Below are 21,517 nucleotides of genomic sequence, written 5' to 3' on the forward strand. Positions count from 1 at the left end.
TGTCAACAAGCTTAAAGGTCTCATAATATCTAAATAGTAATTTAAGATAACAGCTGGTGGGCTGTATAAATAGGACAATTTTATTGCACCTATTAAAAAGTACATGGAAGAGTAGTCTTCTGCCAATATCAGGAAGAAAACACAATCTGTCAGAAAAAGAGGCTTTATTTTTGCATATCAAACTTTAATTTCTTGGCGATGTAAAACTTGCTTGACTACAGACAGTGTCACCCATAATCCAACTACCTTGGACCTTTTTCTGTAGTTTCTGGGTTACATCTGACCATTCAGACAAGTTTCAATTCAGCATAATGTGACAGAGTTTTCTTAAAAAATGAGACTAGTTATAAATGTGTGATATATTTAAATGTTATTAAAGAACTCAGTTCTGTTTGTATGTGGTATGTAAGATGTAAGTGGCATAAATATTTACTAGTAAAATTATAGCATTAGTGCACTGGCTGTGTTATAACAGACCAGGGAATTAAGTGTCAAATACTGTGTTACTGTGTTAATAACACATCATTGTTGTCTAAGCATTTGTGTGACAAGGCTATAGAGATTTATGTTCACTGAAGATGAAGCTTGACTAAAGGCTTTGTGTGCACTTGATCCCTAGTACTTTGTCTGTAAAACACTTAACATGGTCACACGTGACTTAAGAACCCAAAGCTCGCGCACACACACTTACACACATCTTTTACTGTAGTGTGTACTACACAGCACATTGGTCCAATGTAGACAGATGCACCATAATTCACCACACACACACACACTCAAAAAATGAATGTATCTGAAGACATCTAGCACAAGTGTTCTTTTGTTCGAAGCCAAAGCAAGTATTAGTAGTTTGGGGTAGGTCAAAGTTGATTTAATTTTCTGCTTAGTTTTCATTAAATCTAAAATTAAATTAGATTATTTCATTTCCTGCAATTTAATTATAGCTGTAATGAATATATGTCCAGCAAAAGCTTTTGAACAGTGGTTTGCAAATTTAGCTTACAAAAGTGCACTTTATGTGGTTAAATATAAAGTTAAATATATTTTATTGCACTGCAGAACAAAGGTCATACAAGGGTGGGGGCTTAAAGAAATAAAATAAATGTTTTTTTTTAAATAATTCTTTTATTTTTACTGAAAGACTGAAGTCTCTGCCAAAATGTTATCAATATGCTTCGTAGTAAAAAAAGGATTTTAGTTTTCCAGATCAGGTATACTGTATCTATTCATAGTAGTCAAAAACACAAAATGTCAACCTTTGATTAAGTCACATCCACTAAGCATTTAAAATCAGACAACATGGCAGCACACTTTCAGTCAAATCTGTTCCACTTATTACATTCTTCTTGACATTTAAAATAAAATAGAATGCAAAGATTGTGCTTGAATATCTTGCACACACATCTTGTATCTGACGAACTCTGATGCTTTTAAAATAATTGAATCTTGGCTGATAATGAGGAGTATTTACACACTAATATGGCTGTAAATGTGAACATGGACATTGAAATGGAGTTGTTTGTCCTTTGCTGCCATGACCTAGAGATCACTTGATTTTTTGTAAGCAAGGATTCCATTCCCCAACAAGAACATTAGTGTGACTGTATAATACAAATAAAAACATTTCCTTGTTTTTTTTTTACTTTGACTGTTATTTCATTATAGCCAGTATGAACCTAAGATATTTCATGCTTTGTCTGGTGAACTTTATTTTATTTCTTAAAATACACCGATCAGGCATAGCATTATGACCACCTTCCTACTACTGTGTTGGTCCCCCTTTTGCTGCCAAAACAGCCCTGCAACTGTGATGCACTGTGCATTCTGACACCTTTCTATCAGAACCAGCATTAACTTCTTTAGCAATTTGAGCTACAGTAGCTCGTCTGTTGGATCGGACCACTCGTGCATCAATGAGCCATGACCCTGTTGCTGGTTTACTATTGTTTCTTCCTTGGACCACTTTTGATAGATACTGACCACTGCAGACCAGGAACACCCCACAAGAGCTGCAGTTTTGGAGATGCTCTGACCCAGTCGTCTAGCTATTTCAACTCTGCCCTTGACAAACTTACTCAAATCCTTACGCTCGCCCATTTTTTCTGATTTTAACACATCAATTTTGAGGATAAAATGTTCACTTGCTGCCTAATATATCCCACCCACTAACAGGTGCTGTGATGAAGAGATAATCAGTGTTACTCACTTCACCTGTCAGTGGTCATAATGTTATGCCTAGTCGGTGTACATCCATTCTTGAATTTTAGGCTTGCAACACATTTCAAAAAGGTTGGGATGGTAAACCATTCACCACTTTGTAATGTTGCCATTTCTTCTCACAACACTTAAAAGACATTTTTGGCACTGAGGATACCAAGCAATGTAGTGTACAAACAAAAACAGACCAAACACACCATAATTCCTCTTCCACCATTATTTTACAGTTGTCATTGGGTAGTGTCAAACCTAATTCAATCCTTTATACTGACAGATAATTAACTCAGAGAATGTGTTTTTACTTGTCCTGGGTCCAATGCTGGTGTGCTTTACATCAGTCCAGCAGATGCTTAGCACTACGCAAGTCGATCTAAGCCTTGTTTGTAGATGCGGTAAAAGACAATCCATACTATACCCAACTAACATATGTAGTTTTGATGATGTTTCCTGATGTAGTTTAAAACTGGGTAGTGTTGCTATGGACACTACAGACATTTTCGTACTTCTGAGCCTGTATGGTCTGCTGTTTTGGGGCTGAGCTGATTTTGCTCCTAGATGGTCTCATTTTGCAAGAACAACAAAGACTGGGGATATTTTAGCAGGGCAGATATTTTATATAATGTACACCAAATGGCCAAAAGTGTGTGGACATCTTACTATGAACTTGTTTGACATTCATTCCAAACTTATGTATGCTGAGATTAATAGGCAGTCTTTCACACAATTTTATACCATGTTTATAAAAAATTTGAACCCTTTGTCAAAAATATTTGTGTGTTTTTGGTGATTAACAAGCTTAATGTCTGAAATAAGGTGCAAAAGCCCCATGTTAAGCATTGCCGTATAGTCATTTGGACCACACTATATTACACTGAATTCTAACAGTGTAAGAATTCATTTCACTGTTACGAACCAGTGGTTAGCTATGCCTAGATAAAGAGCTCCTTTCAAAAGCACAGCTTACCCATAAGCCCCTGCACTGCAGGCGATTAGTGTTTTTTTGTGGACCCGGTGTGTGAAGGGAAGTCATATGACACAGTCTGGTCACTTTGTAAATTTGATGGAGGTCAGAATGAAGACACAGCAAGGAACACAGATGACATAAAGATCTCATGATTCATTTTTATCAATAGCTTTATCTGGGCTTCCTCACCTAGGGGCTTTTAGTAGCAACCAGGACATTGACTGGAAGTAAAGATTACACCAAGGACTTCAGGCACTATTGCAGGGCCACTTATACTTATATATGTGGAGTAGCCAGGCTAATGTCAGCATGGAAAGTGGAAAAGAAACCCATGCAAACACTGAAAGAATATACACTTATAAACTCTTATTGTTTGTTTGTTTGTTTATTAGGATTTTAACGTCATGTTTTACACTTTGGTTACATTCATGACAAAAAACGGTAGTTAATAATTAAGATTCATCAGTTCTCAAGTTTAATGTCATAGACAGTTATGGACAATTTTGTATCTCCAATTCACCTCACTTGCATGTTTTTGGACTGTGGGAGGAAACCGGAGCTCCCGGAGGAAACCCACGCAGACACAGGGAGAACATGCAAACCCCATAGACTCTTAAAGACAGTGACAGAAGTGAGGATGAAACTTATCTTGAAAATCATGTTGCTTTGAAGCTCTCATGTTACTATTTTCTAATAGGACTCTGCTGATTGGGTCTGTTTGATTACACCAGCAATAGTCATTGTACAAGATGAAGGTAAAGTGTTGCTTAATTATGGCACATAATTCGCTTAAAATTTGAATTTCTTGTTTTTTGTATATTTTATTTTACAAATTTTGGCTGTTTTACTCATTTGAAGAGCATACCAAATAGTCATTTTTGGTCAAAACTATTTTGAGTATTTTGGTGCATTAATGGTTTATTTAAAGTTACTAAATTTGATATTGATACTGCAAAATATGTATATGATATACAAAAATATTTTATAGTTTGAACATCTTTGGCTGGCTCTGACTCCAAAGTTCAGCTGCTGATGATATGGGTTTTTGTGGCCCAGAGATATTTTAAAATAAATTGTAATTAACTAAATGGGTAGGCAAAGGACTTTTTTTTTTTCCCTATTTTTGAATTTTGACTATTAACAGGAGGTGGTAGCTCAGTGGTTAAGGTACTGGCACTACTGCCACCAAGATGCCACTGTTGGGCCCCTGAGCAACGCCCTTAACCCTCAATTGCTTGAACTGCATTCAGTCATACACTGATAAGCCATAACATTAAAACCACCTCCTTGTTTCTACACTCACTGTCCATTTTATCAGCTCCACTTACCATATAGACACACTTTGTAGTTCTACAATTACTGACTGTAGTCCATCTTTTTCTCTGCATGCTTTGTTAGCCCCCTTTCATGCTGTTCTTCAATGATCAGGACTCTCCCAGGACCACTACAGAGCAGGTATTATTTGGGTGGTGGATCATTCTCAGCACTGCAGTGACACTGGCATGGTGGTGGTGTGTTAGTGTGTGTTGTGCTGGTATGAGTGGATAAGACACAGCAATACTGATAAGTTTTTAAACACCTCACTGTCACTGCTGGACTGAGAATAGTCCACCAACCAAAAATATCCAGCCAACAGCGTCCTGTGGGCAGCCTCCTGTAACCACTGATGAAAGTCTAGAAGATGACCAACTTAAACAGCAGCAATAGATGTGCGATCGTCTCTGACGTTACATCTACAAGGTGGACCAACTAGGTAGGAGTGTCTAATAGAGTGGACACAGTATTTAAAAACTCCAGCAGCGCTGCTGTGTCTGATCCACTCATACCAGCACAACACACACTAACACACCACCACCATGTCATTGCAGACCTGAGAATGATCCACCACCTACAGACCTGCCAACCTTAAAATAATTTTATGAGTACAAATCCCCCCCTGCTCAAACCCCCCCATAGTACAGTCCACCACCGCCCACCCACCACTTACATTTCACTCAAGTTTTATTATCAAAACAGCTTTACAACGGTGTTGCGGTCATTATAATAACAACAGATTAACTGTAGAACACAGTTACTTCTTTAAACTGTTTTATCTGCTTGTTGCTTCACATGAGCTGTGTGTAAGCGAAATTGAAATATAGCCCAATGCTTTGCTTTCCTTAGTTACTCCATAAGCATATACTTGTAAACCATTACTTTTGGACAGTTACTGCAATCACACCACACACCCGACATTGCATTGAAAATAAACTATAGTACAAGAGGTATAGCCCATGGAAACTCCTTACACCTGAGAATTTTCTCAGAAATTAAAGTAAACTGAAGACATTCTTTGTAAATAAATAAATAAAAATATTAAAATTGTAAGAATACAGGGAAATGTGATGGTTACAATTGCAACACACATATTGAAAAGATGAACCTTGTAACCTTGACGAGTGGTTAACAATACCATCGGGTTAATATTGGGCTAACTCATCGTCTTAATTTTACCTTTTAATGTTTTCAGCTCAACGGGCGAAAGGGGATTACCATTTGAACAACATATTTTACATCGTTGATAAAATCTGATAAAAACCTCATGAACAGTTTGTAGCGTCTTTCTCAATAATGCACAAAAAACGTGATTTTTCGGCTTGTTATGGCTACTGCGCTACTACAACTCCACAGCAAGGGGGGGTTCGCCAATAGCACGCTGACCCCCCTCCGCTCTCGGCACAAGCAGCAAGCTGATTGGCTCTTTTTGTTGAAGGCCGGGACTTTATCCTTGAAAGGACGCCATGATTCGCGTTGTGAGAAATCCCATTCATACTGCAGTCCGTGGCGGGTCTCATCATTAATACGGTCTCTGGCGAGGCGAGGCGAGGCGGGGCGGGGCGGGGCGGTCGGGTGAAAATGAAGCGCTCTGATTGGCTGAAAGCAGATCTCTGTGGCTCAGTGGCGGAATCAACTTTAGTGACAACTTGACTAAAACTGGCGAAATGCGAGATCAAACGATATGCGTACTTTAGTACATGGAATCGTACAAGCGTACTTGGAGGTGAAAATGCGTGCCCGTTACGCAAAATGTGTACATGTTGGTAGGTCTGCACCTAAATAATACCTGCTCTGAGGTGGTCCTGACCATTGAAGATCTGGGTGAAAGCAGGTTAAAAAAGTATGTAGAGAAATAGATTAACTACAGTCAGTAATTGTAGAACTACAAAGTGCTTCTATATGGTAAGTGGAGCTGATAAAATGGACAATGAGTGTAGAAACAAGGAGGTGGTTTTAATATTATGGCTGATCAGTGTAATTGTAAACTAAATGTAAACAATGTATTTTAGTGGGCAGCACTGATGGTAAAATACATTACAGTGACTATTAGACTGTATGCTTTAGTCTTATTTGGGCTTATTCCTTGTTCAATTACTGGCATACATGCCACATTATTAAATTTGTTTGTGTACAGGGGACAGTACAGAGATCTGTGGAATTCCTGTAAGGTGTCTGTAAAAGACTTCCCTTGTTGCTCGGGCACAGGCACAGCTTAATTGATTTAGAGCAAAAATTACATTAGTGCTAATTGCATCTTAAAAAAGCACATACACTCAGTTTCAGCAGTAGATTAAACTGTTTATATAATGCATATTGCATGTACTTTTGGATATCAAAGACTAAATGTTTTGAGACCTGCAACAAACAAAATTCAGACCAAGCATATGCAGATGCGATCATAAACATTCACCTCTACATACATAAAAATATGAATTATAATCTACATGTTTTGCAGAGCTAGATTTAGATTAAATTAAGCCATTATCAGTTGAATGATACAGCAAATGAAGTGGAGTAGCAGGATATTTTGTTAATGCTGCCCGTTCAGTTATTCAACCCCTACATAAAACTGCTGATCTTAAAACCTACTGATAGTCTTTATGACCTAAAGTGGGGTTACAACATGATTAAACCATTGGGAAATCAATAACCAGTTTTAATTTGCTTCAGCTGAGATTTGTTATACACTGACTAGGCATAACATTATGACCACTGACAGGTGAAGTGAATAACACTGATTATCTCTTCATCACGGCACCTGTTAGTGGGTGGGAGCAAGTAAACATTTAAAAAATAAAAACAGGAAAAATGGGCAAGCGTAAGGATTTGAGCAAGTTTGACAAGGGCCAAATTGTGATGGCTAGACGACTGGAGCTGTAACTGTAGCTATTGTGGGGTGTTCCCGGTCTGCAGTGGTCAGTATCTATCAAAAGTGGTCCAAGAAAGGAACAGTGGTAAATCGGCAACAGGGTCATGGGCGGCCAAGGCTCACTGATGCACATGGAGAGCGAAGGCTGGCCCGTGTGGTCCGATCCAACAGACGAGCTATTGTGGCTCAAATTGCTGAAGTAGTTAATGTTGGTTCTGATAGAAAGGTGTCAGAATACACAGTGCATCACAGTTGCAGGGTTGTTTTTGCAGCAAAATGGGGACCAACACAATATTAGGATATAAACACCACCCAGAGATTCAAGTGTTCAAGGTGTGTTTCAGCCATTGTGAAGACTTAGGATCTGTTACAAAAGCTAAGAGAGGACAGCATTTCATTGTGCCAAAAAGGGCAGTGAGTATAAGATTTCCAAGACCTTGAACATTCCTAGAGACACTATTAGAAGTTTTGTCCAGAAGATTCAAACTTATGCCACAGCAACAAACCTGCCTGGCCATGGAAGAAAGCTCAAAATTTGATCAGGCCTACAAAAGTCTTACAGGATGACCTGATGAAAGCTGGGGCAAATGTGTCAGTGACAGCCACCAGAAGATCACCTAACAAACAAGGACTTCACCAAAAAGTCTGTAGACCAGCACATGAGGGGACAAAAGGAATTTGGATACAACTGAGAAAATTTAGATAAGTTTGCAGAGTTTTGAAACACAGTTCACTGAAGTGATGAATCAAGACTGGAACTGTTTGGCCATATGGATCGGCAGTTTGTCTGGTGTAAGAAATGCAAGGCTCATGATCAGAACGCTACAATCACCACGGGCAGCCATGAAGGTGGGTTAGTTATGATGTGGGGATGTTTTTCTGCAGCAATCTTGACTGACAATGCAGTATAAGGGGGTATAAGCATCAAGCGTAAAAACTGTGCCAAATCAAATATGCGATCAAATGATCCACTGTGGCAACCCGTAACAGGAGCAGCCAAAGTTCATTCATTCATTTATAGTTCAGTTGAATAATACCAATATTATATTATTCATTCCTTAGTAGCCACATAATACTGTTTATGGTACCAATATGTCCATTAAACTAATAAAACAAACAAAATATCAAGTTAATTGTAGAGGGAGCAGCCAGCACTCTTCTAATACTGTAGAAATAGGTGTAATATTTAATTTTGATATAAATCATTGAAGTGCACCTGCTATTATGCATTCCTTTTCTACTTGGATAAAACGTACCTCAGATGTGAGCTGGACTTTGAAGTCTTGTTTTAGAAGCAGAGTAACTTTTACAGGATGTAGCTCATGTTTTATGCATTCACTACATGAATTTAACTAAGGTGAGTGCTCATACTTGGTTACTAGGTGTGATGGGGAAAAAACAACATTTACATGTGTAAACATATCGAACACACTCAATGTATAGCGAGAAACGTGGATGCCTGACTATGAGCTTGTTGAACATTTCATTCCATTTCCATCTTTTTTCTTTCTTTGGGGCTCTAACAGTCCCCAGTCTTCTGGAATGGCTTTTCACAAAATTTTGAAGTGTGTGAAAGATTGTACCTATTCCTTAAAAAAGCATATCTGTGATGTTGGATGAGAAGGAACTAGTGTTGGATGAGAAGGTCTGGCACACAACTAATCCAATTTGTCCCAAATGTGTTTATTGGGGTTTGAATTTAGAACTCTGTTGAGGCCACTGTAGTTCTTTCACACCAAACTCATAAAAACATGTCATTATGGACCTTGCTTTTTGTGCACTTGGTCACAGAGTCATGCCCGAACAGAAAAAAGGCCTTTCCCAAACTGTTGCTACAAAGTTTCTCTAGTATCTCAGACCAGAAACTCCTGAGACATTTGGGCAGCAAAATGGTCTGTGTCTGTTTGTTTATTAGGATTTTGACATCATGTTTTACACTTTGGTTATATTCATGAGGGGAGAGGTAGTTACTCATCACACAAGATTAATCAGTTCACAAGTTTTCGCATCAAAGTCGGTCATGGACAGTTTTGCATGTCTTTGAACTGTGGGAAGAAACCAGAGCTCCCGGAGGAAACCCACACAGACACGGGGAGAACATGCAAACTCCACACAGAAAGGACAGAGATCGGCCCACCTGGGGATCAAACCCAGGACCTTCTTGCTGTGGGGACAGTGCTACCCACTGCATATTCTTATGTGGTCAGATCAAAAGGTCGTTTAGAAACCTCCCAAATCCATTTTGGTCTGTGTTGTGGTACTTGCTGTATCTGATTTTTTAATCTAATTTAAGACATTTTTATCCAAAACAAATATTTAAAATAATTGCAGCTATCTGCCAAAACAAGTGAGAAAGCCCCTAAAGTTAGAAACAAATATGGGGAAAGGTATAAATAATCTGAAATAATAAATAAATTAAAAAAAAATCATAATTCACATCAAAACTAAGATCTTTATTTTCCATATCATTACATGTTATTAAATTAAAAATTGTTTGATTTTTGGTGATGCTTAGATTACATCTAAGAGCCCAGATAAATTTCCTCTTAGCATAGGATGACAGTTTGGGTTTTCTTTAACCTTAGCAAATAGATCTGTACTGTCTCTTGTATGTTGTACTTATGTTCATTCAACAACTGATCCTGGGACCTCAAGTTACATAAGACCTTAGTACAAAGTTACATAAGACCTTAGTACAAAGATTTTAGTACCCCCCAAACACACACACACACACACACTGTTCATACTGTTTAAATTTCACCTGATCCATGTAACTTGCAATGCCAAACCTTGGTATAGTAGATGAACGTTAGTGCAAGATAAATTACACTATGCAGCACCAACTACAGTCATGCATTCTGTAACCTGTAGTGACCTTGCAAGGCATGACATTTTGCTGGTGCGTCTGTGCAGTGTTTTATATAGTAAATGTGGAGTCTAGTGTCCAGGCGTGTGTCAGAAAGATAACCTGCCTGTGAAATGTGCTGACTAAGAAAATGTGTACGAGCAGAAAGGAAATAACCAGGAACATAACATCCCCATTTCCTCCCCAAAACATTTCATTCCTTGCTCCTGGCCATCCACATTTTTGCTCATGTCAGGCCTTTGCTTGCTGGCTGGTGCTGGACTGAATCCTGGCAGAGGAAGCATGTGTGCCGAGAATGCTGATGTGTCATGTCTTCCTCAACGAGCCTGGCTTTTAACATGCAAAAATCAGGAAAACACATACACACACACATTCATACACACACACACACACAAAAACACACACACACTTCTGCTTTCTGTGCTGGAAGGCACAGTACTACACCGACTTATGCTTACTGCTAATTCTTTGAGGTTTCATCAGAGGGAAGTTAGGATTGTGTGATTAAATCACCTTGTGTTGATGCTGGAACCATGAGCCGCTGCTGTGTAGTCAAATTCATCTCACTTACTGAAGTCCAGCTTCTGCCGGTATGTAGCTACATATATTAAAAGTAAATAAGAAAGGCTTGACATTGCAAGTTTGCATGGAGCAGATACAGCTTTTACATGTGAATCAAAATGTGTGTGTATGTGCATTTGTGTGTGTGTGTGAACAAGGAACAGAGAACTACATAGCAACACACTAATTGCATGGTCATTTAACTAATTTCTTGTTGATGATTGTGATAGACTACAACTAGTCACGTCTCTGTGCATGTATGGTATATGCTAGTATTGTATTCATGCATTTTAATAAAGTACCACTTTGCAGGATTATAGTGTCAAATGAGGAAAACAGTGCAGTCTGTGTGATTATTTGGATATGAAATAGCTGGTTTGATAGTAAAAGTAATATAAATTTGGGTAAAACAACGCTTTTGTGGCCCAGCGGTCTATCACACCTTCACAGACATAATTGACTTTGTCTGGGAGCGGAGGGATGGCCAAAGCCACGCAATGGATCGGCTCCCTTTTCGCCTGTCCAGGGTATACCTGCTTTGTGCCCAGTGTTTCCTGATGGAACCAGACCAACCATGACCCTGTCCAACGATTTATTAAAATGAAAAAAAAAAAAAAAAAAAAAAATTGTTGGGTAAGTTGGGTAAAGCTGTTTCATAATGTGCTGTCCACTGCTGCTTTGGAACCCAATTTTTCACGTTACTTTTAGGTTGTTCTGTAAAAAAATAAAATAAAATTATGCATTTATCCTGGCTTTGATAATGCACATACCCAGACTGTGCATGTTTTATTAATTAATTATTGGTTTAATACTGATGATGTGATTCAGTATACAAATGTACATATTAAATGCAGCTTTCAGCACTGTTAAAAAATTTGCACTGACTACAAAGATGGAACATGAGTAAAACTTGGGCGACAGCTTACTATTCAAAACAACCATGACCCAAAGCATAGTGTCTAAACAACACTGGAGTGTAGCTACACACAAGCATATTTAAAGAATGTGTGTTTCTATGTAAATATTATTACAGTAGACCCTTGACTTACAAATCTAATTGGTTCTGAAGGGCTGTTCTTAAGTCAAAATGTTAAACCTATTTTTCCCATAAGAAATCATGTAAATACAATTAATCCGTGCCAGACCTCCCAAACCACCCCCCATTACCTAACCTTTCTAATGTCTTAAATGGTCTTTTTTTGTTATAAATACAAGTATATTTTCCCATAAATCTTAAATTATAGAACAGACATTACTGTAATAAACAATAATAAACAACAATACACAGTAGTACTGTACTGTACATAAACACACATCACATTTCAGTACAGTTCTGTACCATACACCATAATCAATTTCCTTCTTTTCTTCAATAGTAATAGATTTTTTTTTTCACACCACTATACTTTCTTTGCACCTTCTTTGGGGCCATTTTGATATTGAATTTTACAAAATATAAATAAAACACCATCTGCTGTCCGAATGTTCGCTCACTGTATATATATACAGTATGTATATACTGTATATATATATATATAGAGAGAGAGAGAGAGAGAAATAGAGACAGTCTGAGTCAACTTGTTTGTGATGTCACATGTTTTGTTCGCGTGTGAATTTCGGTTTGTAATCCGAAACTTGTTTGTACGTTAAGTTGAAAAAATCGCTCATAACCCTAAATGTTCATATGGTAAACAATTCGTAAGTCAAGGGTCTACTGCATTAATCAATAAAACTGCAAAAATACCTTACTCACCCACTCTCTAAACTGCATATGCATCTCCTAATCAGGGTTGCAGGGAGGGGTGTGTGCTGTAGTTTATTCCAGCTCTCAATGGGCACAAGGCACACAGAAACACCATGGACAGGGCACCAGTCCATTACAGGGCAGACATACACACAAACACACTCTTCACCTGGGAATCGAATCCAGGACAAACAGTGCTACCTACCATGCCACTCTGTCATTTGGAACCCTATTTTTTATGTTACTTTTCAAGCAAACATCTCAGCCTGAGCCTACTATTCAAAACAACAATGACCCAAAGCATAGTGCCTAAACAACACTGGAGTGGCTTCATTTTGGGATTACTGGTGCAGCACAAAAGCAAAACTGATATTTAAAGAATGTGTGTTTCTATGTAAATATTATTATTAATGAATAAAACGGCAAAAATACTTCACTCACTTTCTAAATCGCATATGCATATCCTAATCAGGGTTGCAGGGAGGGGTAAGTGCTGTAGTTTATTCCAGCTCTCAATAGGCGTAAGGCACACAGAAACACCCTGGACAGGGCGCCAGTCCATCACAGGGCAGACATGCACACAATCACATTCTCCACCTGGGAATCTAACCCAGGACCTTCTTGCCAAGAGGTGACCCCATCAAACCACAATGTTTTAACTGATTATTCTAATTTAAGGCAAAGACAAGACCAATATACATACCAAACAACAAAACCAAGATTACTAGCTGCAACCAAGAAAAGTCAAATATTTTTAATAGTAATGTGTAATCAGCCTGTAATAAGATCAGTACCTGTTTTTTAAGCAAGTCAAGTCAAGTGAACTTTATTTATATAGCGCTTTTTACAATAGACATTGTCTCAAAGCAACTTTACAAAATCCAGGACCAACAGATACAAAAACCCCTGTAAAAAAGCACAGTAAAGTGAAATGATATAAAACCCAAGTTTGTCTGGAAGTAACACTGTGACCCTATTTTGCACACGCAATAAGCCAACAGCTACTATTATTCGCCAGTGTCCTCTTTATTTCAATTTTAGGAAGACACATAATAGTTCAGACTGTATCAATTAGTCTTTGCATCTCAATGTTTTAGAATTTGCATAAAAAAATCACAATATTTTTGATGTACTTGACTAATGACAAAAGTTAGTAAGAATCTTACATTGTACACACATAAAGTGTGTCCCAAACTGTTAAAGGGGAACAGTTACATTTTGCCATCATTTAAAGCAGAAAATGTTGTTTACTGCCGGAATTGACATCTGTAGTATGTAAAGGTTAATGTTACAGTGCTTTACAGATGTAAATGTGTAGATTTATAGTACAGTACATATAGTTCATCCCAGACCATGCTGGATGTTTTTTTTTATTATTATAAGTTATTCATGTGTTACTTTCTCTTCCCCTTAAAAAGCTTTGTGGTGTAACGTTTCTGCTGATTGCTCTAATAACTCCACTGTAGAGCCCACAACTGACAACAGTCTGTACCTTTGCAGGAAAAGAACAGATACGTACATACAGTGTGCTTCTGAATTTTCCATTAAATCTGTGTGCAGACTGGTACGACTTATCAGTAATGATCTGTGGGCATTAAAGGTTTTTAGGGATCCATAATTTCTACCGTTAGCGTTAATCATCTTCTCCAGCATTACATAACTCGACCTTTTCTCAATTGAAACAAGAACTTAAGCAATACTGAAACTAGATTGAGCAATGTCTGGTCGTCCATAATATAGATTACTCTCAGACTTCCAGCTTACTGTCAAGTTAACATTGGTCTGAAAGCCTGATGTATGGAATAACTTCTGTAGAGTGCACGTTTCAATAAGGTACTGTGACTACTTTGTTTTGCTATATTTTTATGAGTTTATGTGCATTGTTAAAGGGAAAAAGTCACTTTGGGTATTGTTTTATACCAGACAGTGTTGCTTAATGCCAAAGCTTTGAATATTTTCTATTTGTATTTACATTTAAAGCATTTATCAGATGCACTTGTCCAATGTGACTTACAAAAGAAAATTTCTTTAGCAACAACAGTCCAAGAACAAGATTTTGGTGAAAACATGTCAGGACAGAACTATATGGGTGAAACTATTCTTTATTATTAGTTTTTAAAAGACAGATATGTACAAGGTTAATTTGCATTCGACTAGCCGTCTTTTGAATAACTAAGACTCAGTTATAACTAATAACTAATAACTAAGTTGTTCAGACAAACCGGGGAAGTACATTCCCCTTACATTGTTTTCCTCAAACCATAACTTCCAAAAATCACTGCAGTATAAAGTAAGTGTTTGTGAAAAGTTTGTGAATAGCTTGATACAGATATAATAAAGAACAGAGTCCATTATTGGCTCTAGGTATTGAAGACTGTATAGTTGCATTCATTTAGCTAAATATTACCTTTCAAATGATCAAATTGCATTTTAACTCTCTTTTCTGATCCCATACAACTAGGAAACATGGTATAAAAGTGGCACGGTATCCTAACGTTTTGGGCACAGGCAAGCTTTTGATATCTTATTACACTGGTGTAATAGTTTGTGTGTATGTATCTGTGTATTTAGATTATGTGTGAGAATAACTGGTGTGGGAGTCCTCGTTTAATTAAGTTTACCCAAAGGAAATTTACAAAGCTTAATCTGAAAAAGTATGTCTTCTAAATACATTTACAAATACATATACAAAGCCTTTCAGCTTTATACTGTCCACTGTCACCTTTTTATTTTTTTGCAAATTTGTCACTTTGTTTTTAGACTCGAATAAGCACAAAAGACAGTATTAAAATTAATATTTAATTTGTGTAAAAAAGAAATAAGGCTAGATACACCCAGACTTGTCAGCCCTGTTGATTTAAACATCTCTAACATCCAACAAAATGAAGTAGACTAAAAAAGTTGTTACAAGCAGCACAATATGTCACAGTTAAAAGAAATTTAGAATAAAATAGTTACAGCAGTAACTCTTTCAAGAGTTGGTAGGCCTTACAAAATTCCTTCAAGAGATTTCATCCAGGAAGTCACAAAAGGACTGGGTGAAAACTGCAAATGCAAGTGGTTATGCAACAAGACAAAACCTAAACCACAAGAGCAAGCTCAAATTTAAATGGCTTAAAAGAAAGTCAAAAAACCCTACTTGAACCCTGTTGAGATACTGTGGCAGAACCAAAAAATAAACAGTTTATGCTTGTAAGCTCTCTAATGACACTAAATTAAAACTATTCAGCTAAGAACTGTGACCAAATTTCTCCACAGCAATTTAAAAGACTGATCTTTCATTATCTAATGGCAAGTTCACACTACATGACTTTCCAAGTTGTAAGGTTGCTGTACAGTTCACACTACACAACTGGATCTCTTGTAATCAGGAGTCTTTCAAGACTGTGTGGCTTTCACACTACACGACTGATCGGCGACAGGGTGTTTCACACTACACCATCTATCACCAACTGGAATCACAGACGAGCTTCTTTGGTCTCCCGAACTATGTTTTGACACGCGAGAAGTGACGAGGGGTGAAATGATACCACGTCTAAAAATGCACGTCAACAAGTATCGAGCGATCAAAATTTGTGCGCTGATGTGCAGTGTAAAATCAAGTAGGAAAATAGGAACAGCATGGATTGTTCTATAGTGAGTTGGAGATTAATAAATATTTTTTGCAATGCAACGTGGGTGTTACGTTTTGTAGAGAACAATAAGGTCAGAAATACTGTAAAACTAATGCCGAGTTGCTCCTGAGCCGGCAAATCTAGTGCCGACCAGTCTGTGAGCGAAAATCAGGGCAAAAATCATGTAGTGTGAACTAGTCATAAAGTGCAGAAATACAGTCTGAAAGAGTTGCCAGTCCATCACAGAGCAACACATTTACCCATTTACTTACTCCATTACAACCATATGTGTCACAATTAGTGGAAGCAGTCATAGTTCAGCAGTTAACATATTTACTGCCAAGTTGCCACTGTTTGGCCCCTGAGCAAGGCCCTCAATTTCTTGAATTTTATTTACTCATTTTGGATAAAATGTGTAACCATTCCTAAAGTCTATTGTGCACTTTCCTCTTTAACTTCTTTTAGGTTCCGATCAGACGACTGAGTTGACCATGGCACAATCTTAATTTGTGTTCAGTAAAACAATTTTTGTTGATCTGGACATATCTTTTAGATCACTGCCATTGCTAGGAAGCTATTTATCTCTTTATCTTTTTAACAGTGATCCTTGGGGATTTTTTTCTCATACATTCTCATCACTGTGTGTGCAAAACAAAGTTTGATCCTCGTCCAGGCAAGTTTGTCACAGTTCCAGTTGATTGGAACTCCTTAATGATTGACCTAACTGTAGATCTGGGCATTTTGAGGCAAGTTGCTATTCCCTTACTTGTGATAGCCAGCACACTTTTCCTTATTTTATTGGTATGTTTTCTTGTCTTTCCCATGCTAAAGGATGACTAGAGAATTTAACCTTTGTGTCGTCTTGAATACATACTCCAGTAAAACAAGAAGTTGAAAGTTCCTACATACTCTAATCAACTTAAAAAAATAAAATATAAATGTAAATATTGTTTCAGTTACATTTTCTAATGATTTTAAGTAATGGTGGCAAATGTGGTTTTGTTAAAAATAATTATTTTGAGGTGAGGGATTTTTTCTTTCTTACAATAAATTTACTCCAATTAAAGGCACACTGCATATTTACTTACATGAGAGGAAATGGTTTGTTCCTAGTTACAATTAGAAACGAACATCAAACATTTATGGAGCTGAATGTAGTAGTTAATAACAGTGCTTATCTCTCATACATTGAAGTGATAAACCAATATACAGAATTTAATGTAACACACTTGTAAAGTGTGGTGGTGGGCACATACAGGGGTTGGACAAAATAACTGAAACACCTGGTTTTAGACCACAATAATTTATTAGTATGGTGTAGGACCTCCTTTTGCGGCCAATACAGCGTCAATTCGTCTTGGAAATGACATATACAAGTCCTGCACAGTGGTCAGAGGGATTTTAAGCCATTCTTCTTGCAGGATAGTGGCCAGGTCACTACGTGATGCTGGTGGAGGAAAACGTTTCCTGACTCGCTTCTCCAAAACACCCCAAAGTGGCTCAATAATATTTAGATCTGGTGACTGTGCAGGCCATGGGAGATGTTCAACTTCACTTTCATGTTCATCAAACCAATCTTTCACCAGTCTTGCTGTGTGTATTGGTGCATTGTCATCCTGATACACGGCACCGCCATTGGATGCACATGGTCCTCCAGAATGGTTCGGTAGTCCTTGGCAGTGACGCGCCCATCTAGCACAAGTATTGGGCCAAGGGAATGCCATGATATGGCAGCCCAAACCATCACTGAACCACCCCCATGTTTCACTCTGGGCATGCAACAGTCTGGGTGGTACGCTTCTTTGGGGCTTCTCCACACCGTAACTCTCCCGGATGTGGGGAAAACAGTAAAGGTGGACTCATCAGAGAACAATACATGTTTCACATTGTCCACAGCCCAAGATTTGCGCTCCTTGCACCATTGAAACCGACGTTTGGCACTGGCACGAGTGACCAAAGGTTTGGCTATAGCAGCCCGGCCGTGTATATTGACCCTGTGGAGCTCCCGACGGACAGTTCTGGTGGAAACAGGAGAGTTGAGGTGCACATTTAATTCTGCCGTGATTTGGGCAGCCGTGGTTTTATGTTTTTGGGATACAATCCGGGTTAGCACCCGAACATCCCTTTCAGACAGCTTCCTCTTGCGTCCACAGTTAATCCTGTTGGATGTGGTTTGTCCTTCTTGGTGGTATGCTGACATTACCCTGGATACCGTGGCTCTTGATACATCACAAAAACTTGCTGTCTTGGTCACAGATGCGCCAGCAAGACGTGCACCAACAATTTGTCCTCTTTTGAACTCTGGTATGTCACCCATAATGTTGTGTGCATTGCAATATTTTGAGCAAAACTGTGCTCTTACCCTGCTAATTGAACCTTCACACTCTGCTCTTACTGGTGCAATGTGCAATTAATGAAGATTGGCCACCAGACTAGTCCAATTTAGCCATGAAACCTCCCACACTAAAATGACAGGTGTTTCAGTTATTTTGTCCAACCCCTGTAATTGCATAATTCCATCCATCTGATTGGTCAGTTTAATAGTGACCTAAAATACTGCATTTAATCAAATCAAGATATTGTATAGTGACATTCACTATCTTCTGAATTCATGTGGTTTGTATTAAGACTGCTGGGTTTGCAGTTACTAAATGTACTGTCTGTAACATTTGCTCTGTACACTGGTCATGCCCTGTAACCCTATTTATCAGTTAAGAGGGACCTTCACTGGACCCCCAATGACCAAACGATGTTTGGCAGTTGGATTATTGTTTACATTTATGACATTAAGCAGACACTTTTATGCAAAGCGTGATTGAGGGTTAAGGGCCACTGCCCAGGGCCCAACAGTGGTGACTTATAGAACAGTGATAATAACATAATAGTGTGTGTTGTTTGTACTGGTATGAATATAGCAGGTGCAGCAGTGTTATTGGGAATTTTAAAAACAGGCATTAGGAACCATACTGACCTCTTTGCTTGAAACACAAACCTTTTAAGCATTTATAAGTGTACAGTTCCAAACTATAGCTAATTTATTTCCTAAATTTTATTTTTTTATGTGTGAACATATTCTAATTACAGGACATTGTTGGCTTTATATTTTTGGTTGTAGCACTATTCTCCTCCCATTTTTGTCAACATTGTGTAATGACTGCGTTCACTTTTACTCTCACATATCAAGAGGTGGTTAACATGCCATTTTCTAGGGAAATATAGTTTGTGTGTGTCTGTGTGTGAAAATGATGTTATAAAATCAGTAACATTTATTTCAGACAGTCATGTCAAATTAGTCACATAAGCTTGACATTCAATTAGGATATTTTTAGAGACGCTAAGCGCTATTTTCAGACTTTCCAGAAATATCCATACAGCCCACACCACAGTCGCCTCTTTGTGAACTTTTACAACGCAAAGACAAAACAGGGTCATTCTGGTCCCCCCAAAAGTGAAGAGGTCTGATCTATATTTAGTTTTATTATGTGTTGTGGACTAAAATAAGAAAAGGGCCCCAGTTTTTGACAGTTTTTAAGATCTTATTAAGGACAGTGGTCTTCAGAAGGCTGTGTCTAAGACGGGCGCCGGGGTTATTCAGAAGTCACACACAACAAGCGGCGTTTTGTCCCCAATGCCCTGAAGCATAAGTGGAAGAGGGAGGTGGGAAGGACTGGATGGTGTGCACAAACAGAAAGGGGCGGTCCTGTGGAATTGGTGATATAGGCAAAACACAGGCATCCTGTGGTGATCAAACCTGGCAAATCAGTTCTGTGATGGTCCTTTGTTTGAGGTGATTACCACAGCAGGCAATAAAAGGGGCGCAGGTTTGGCCTCCATGTTAATTAGGTCTTCTACTCAGTTTATAAAGACAGGGCTGAATAGCAGAGGACAGTCACAACGTATCTACTGACAAGATAAACTTAACCTGGGATCCTACTTGAGTTGCTCATCAGAGCTGCAGAGACACAACAGTTCTGAGAATGCCACACTTGTCTGACTGTAGTTACTACAACATGCGAGATGGACTTTCCAGTGTAAGGATTTATTTTACCTTGATGTTGTGATGATTTAGCATGCAGTGGGGAGGTATTCTTGATGAATTTTAGAGTTTGTCTGAATGAGAGGTTGAGTACTGGGGTTGTTTACCTCATGTACCTCCTTGTTGACAGCAGATGCGTCTTGACTTCATAAATTAATTTTTAATACTAATATTGTAATCTGGTTTGATTAAACGGCTTATCATAGCTTTTAAAAGCTATTTTGATTAATATTTCATTCGTAAACTCTTGATTTTTTTTGCATAAAATTATTGTCATAAAGTCAAACGTATGCATTTTAGTTACTCCAATGGCAAACTCTGTATGCCTAACTGTGGTTTTTAATTCTCAGGTTCAGAACCACCTGGAGAACCCCAAGTATCACCTCCACCAACCCCAGGCCCAGCAGTACCTGACTGTAGGCACCAAGCTTCCCGTCCAGGCCCACCCTCACCCAGGCCAGGCCTTGGGCACCATGCCTATCATGCGCAATGGACATTTAACACCCGTCAGCGACAACAGCACCCCTGGAAGCCCTGTCACTCTTTTTACTCTCGCCAACAGCCATGAAAGTGAGGTGAGTGGAATGATTGGTCCTCAGATTTCTCTCAAACCATTCATCAACATTTAGCATTGATCAACAGTTAGTACAAATGATTAAACACTTGTTGTTGGATTAGGACACAGCCTGTCCCTGCCTGCAATCTTCTACCTTAAATTAACTGTAAACTCTGATAATGTTAAAAAGCAACTTTTTAATGTAAAACACTGCAGTAAGAACTGATTTTATCATGTCACTCATTTACTTAATTAATCTGACAGTTTTTTAAATCTGTGATCAAGGGTTTCACTGTATCTTGTCCTAAAAAATAATACATTTACCAGATGGTGTAGATAATTATATACTGTAGATGTTTATGATAAAACAGCTTGTTTACTATAAAATCATAACAGCATTAAAAATGTTTAGTTTCTTTGCAATGATGATCATGATGTCAGTGGCTAATGCAGTCTAGAAGCTTTTACTCAGATATTTTTTTTAAATTACAATCATGTTTTTAGTCTAAATTACCTTTATTAATTGTACATTACATGGACAAATATATTGGGACACCCTTCTAATTGTTAAATTCCTGTGTTTCTGCCACATTAGTTGCTAGCAGGTATAAATAAATCAATTATACATGCGAAATTAGATGCTCCCAACAGTTCCAGCATGACTGTGCACCTGTGTACCATGCAAGGTCTGTAAAGACATGAAGAAAAGCTTAGTTTAAACTCCAGTGGCCTGCACAGAGCCCTGACCTCAGCTCCACTGAACAGCTTTGAAA

At 38.2% G+C, this 21,517-nt stretch overlaps 1 protein-coding gene across 1 annotated transcript in view; it reads left to right on the plus strand.

The window, feature by feature from the left end:
• The window catches only part of tfec (transcription factor EC), a 48,673-nt gene that overhangs the window by 14,672 nt on the left and 12,484 nt on the right, over window positions 1-21,517 (plus strand). Inside the window, exon 2 of the mRNA XM_063006371.1 lies at window positions 20,539-20,763. Within this exon, the coding sequence (XP_062862441.1) occupies window positions 20,539-20,763 (225 nt within the window). The remainder of the gene's footprint in view (window positions 1-20,538; window positions 20,764-21,517) is intronic.

The sequence above is a fragment of the Trichomycterus rosablanca genome, chromosome 1 (assembly GCF_030014385.1).
Source record: "Trichomycterus rosablanca isolate fTriRos1 chromosome 1, fTriRos1.hap1, whole genome shotgun sequence".
Lineage (NCBI taxonomy): Eukaryota > Metazoa > Chordata > Actinopteri > Siluriformes > Trichomycteridae > Trichomycterus > Trichomycterus rosablanca.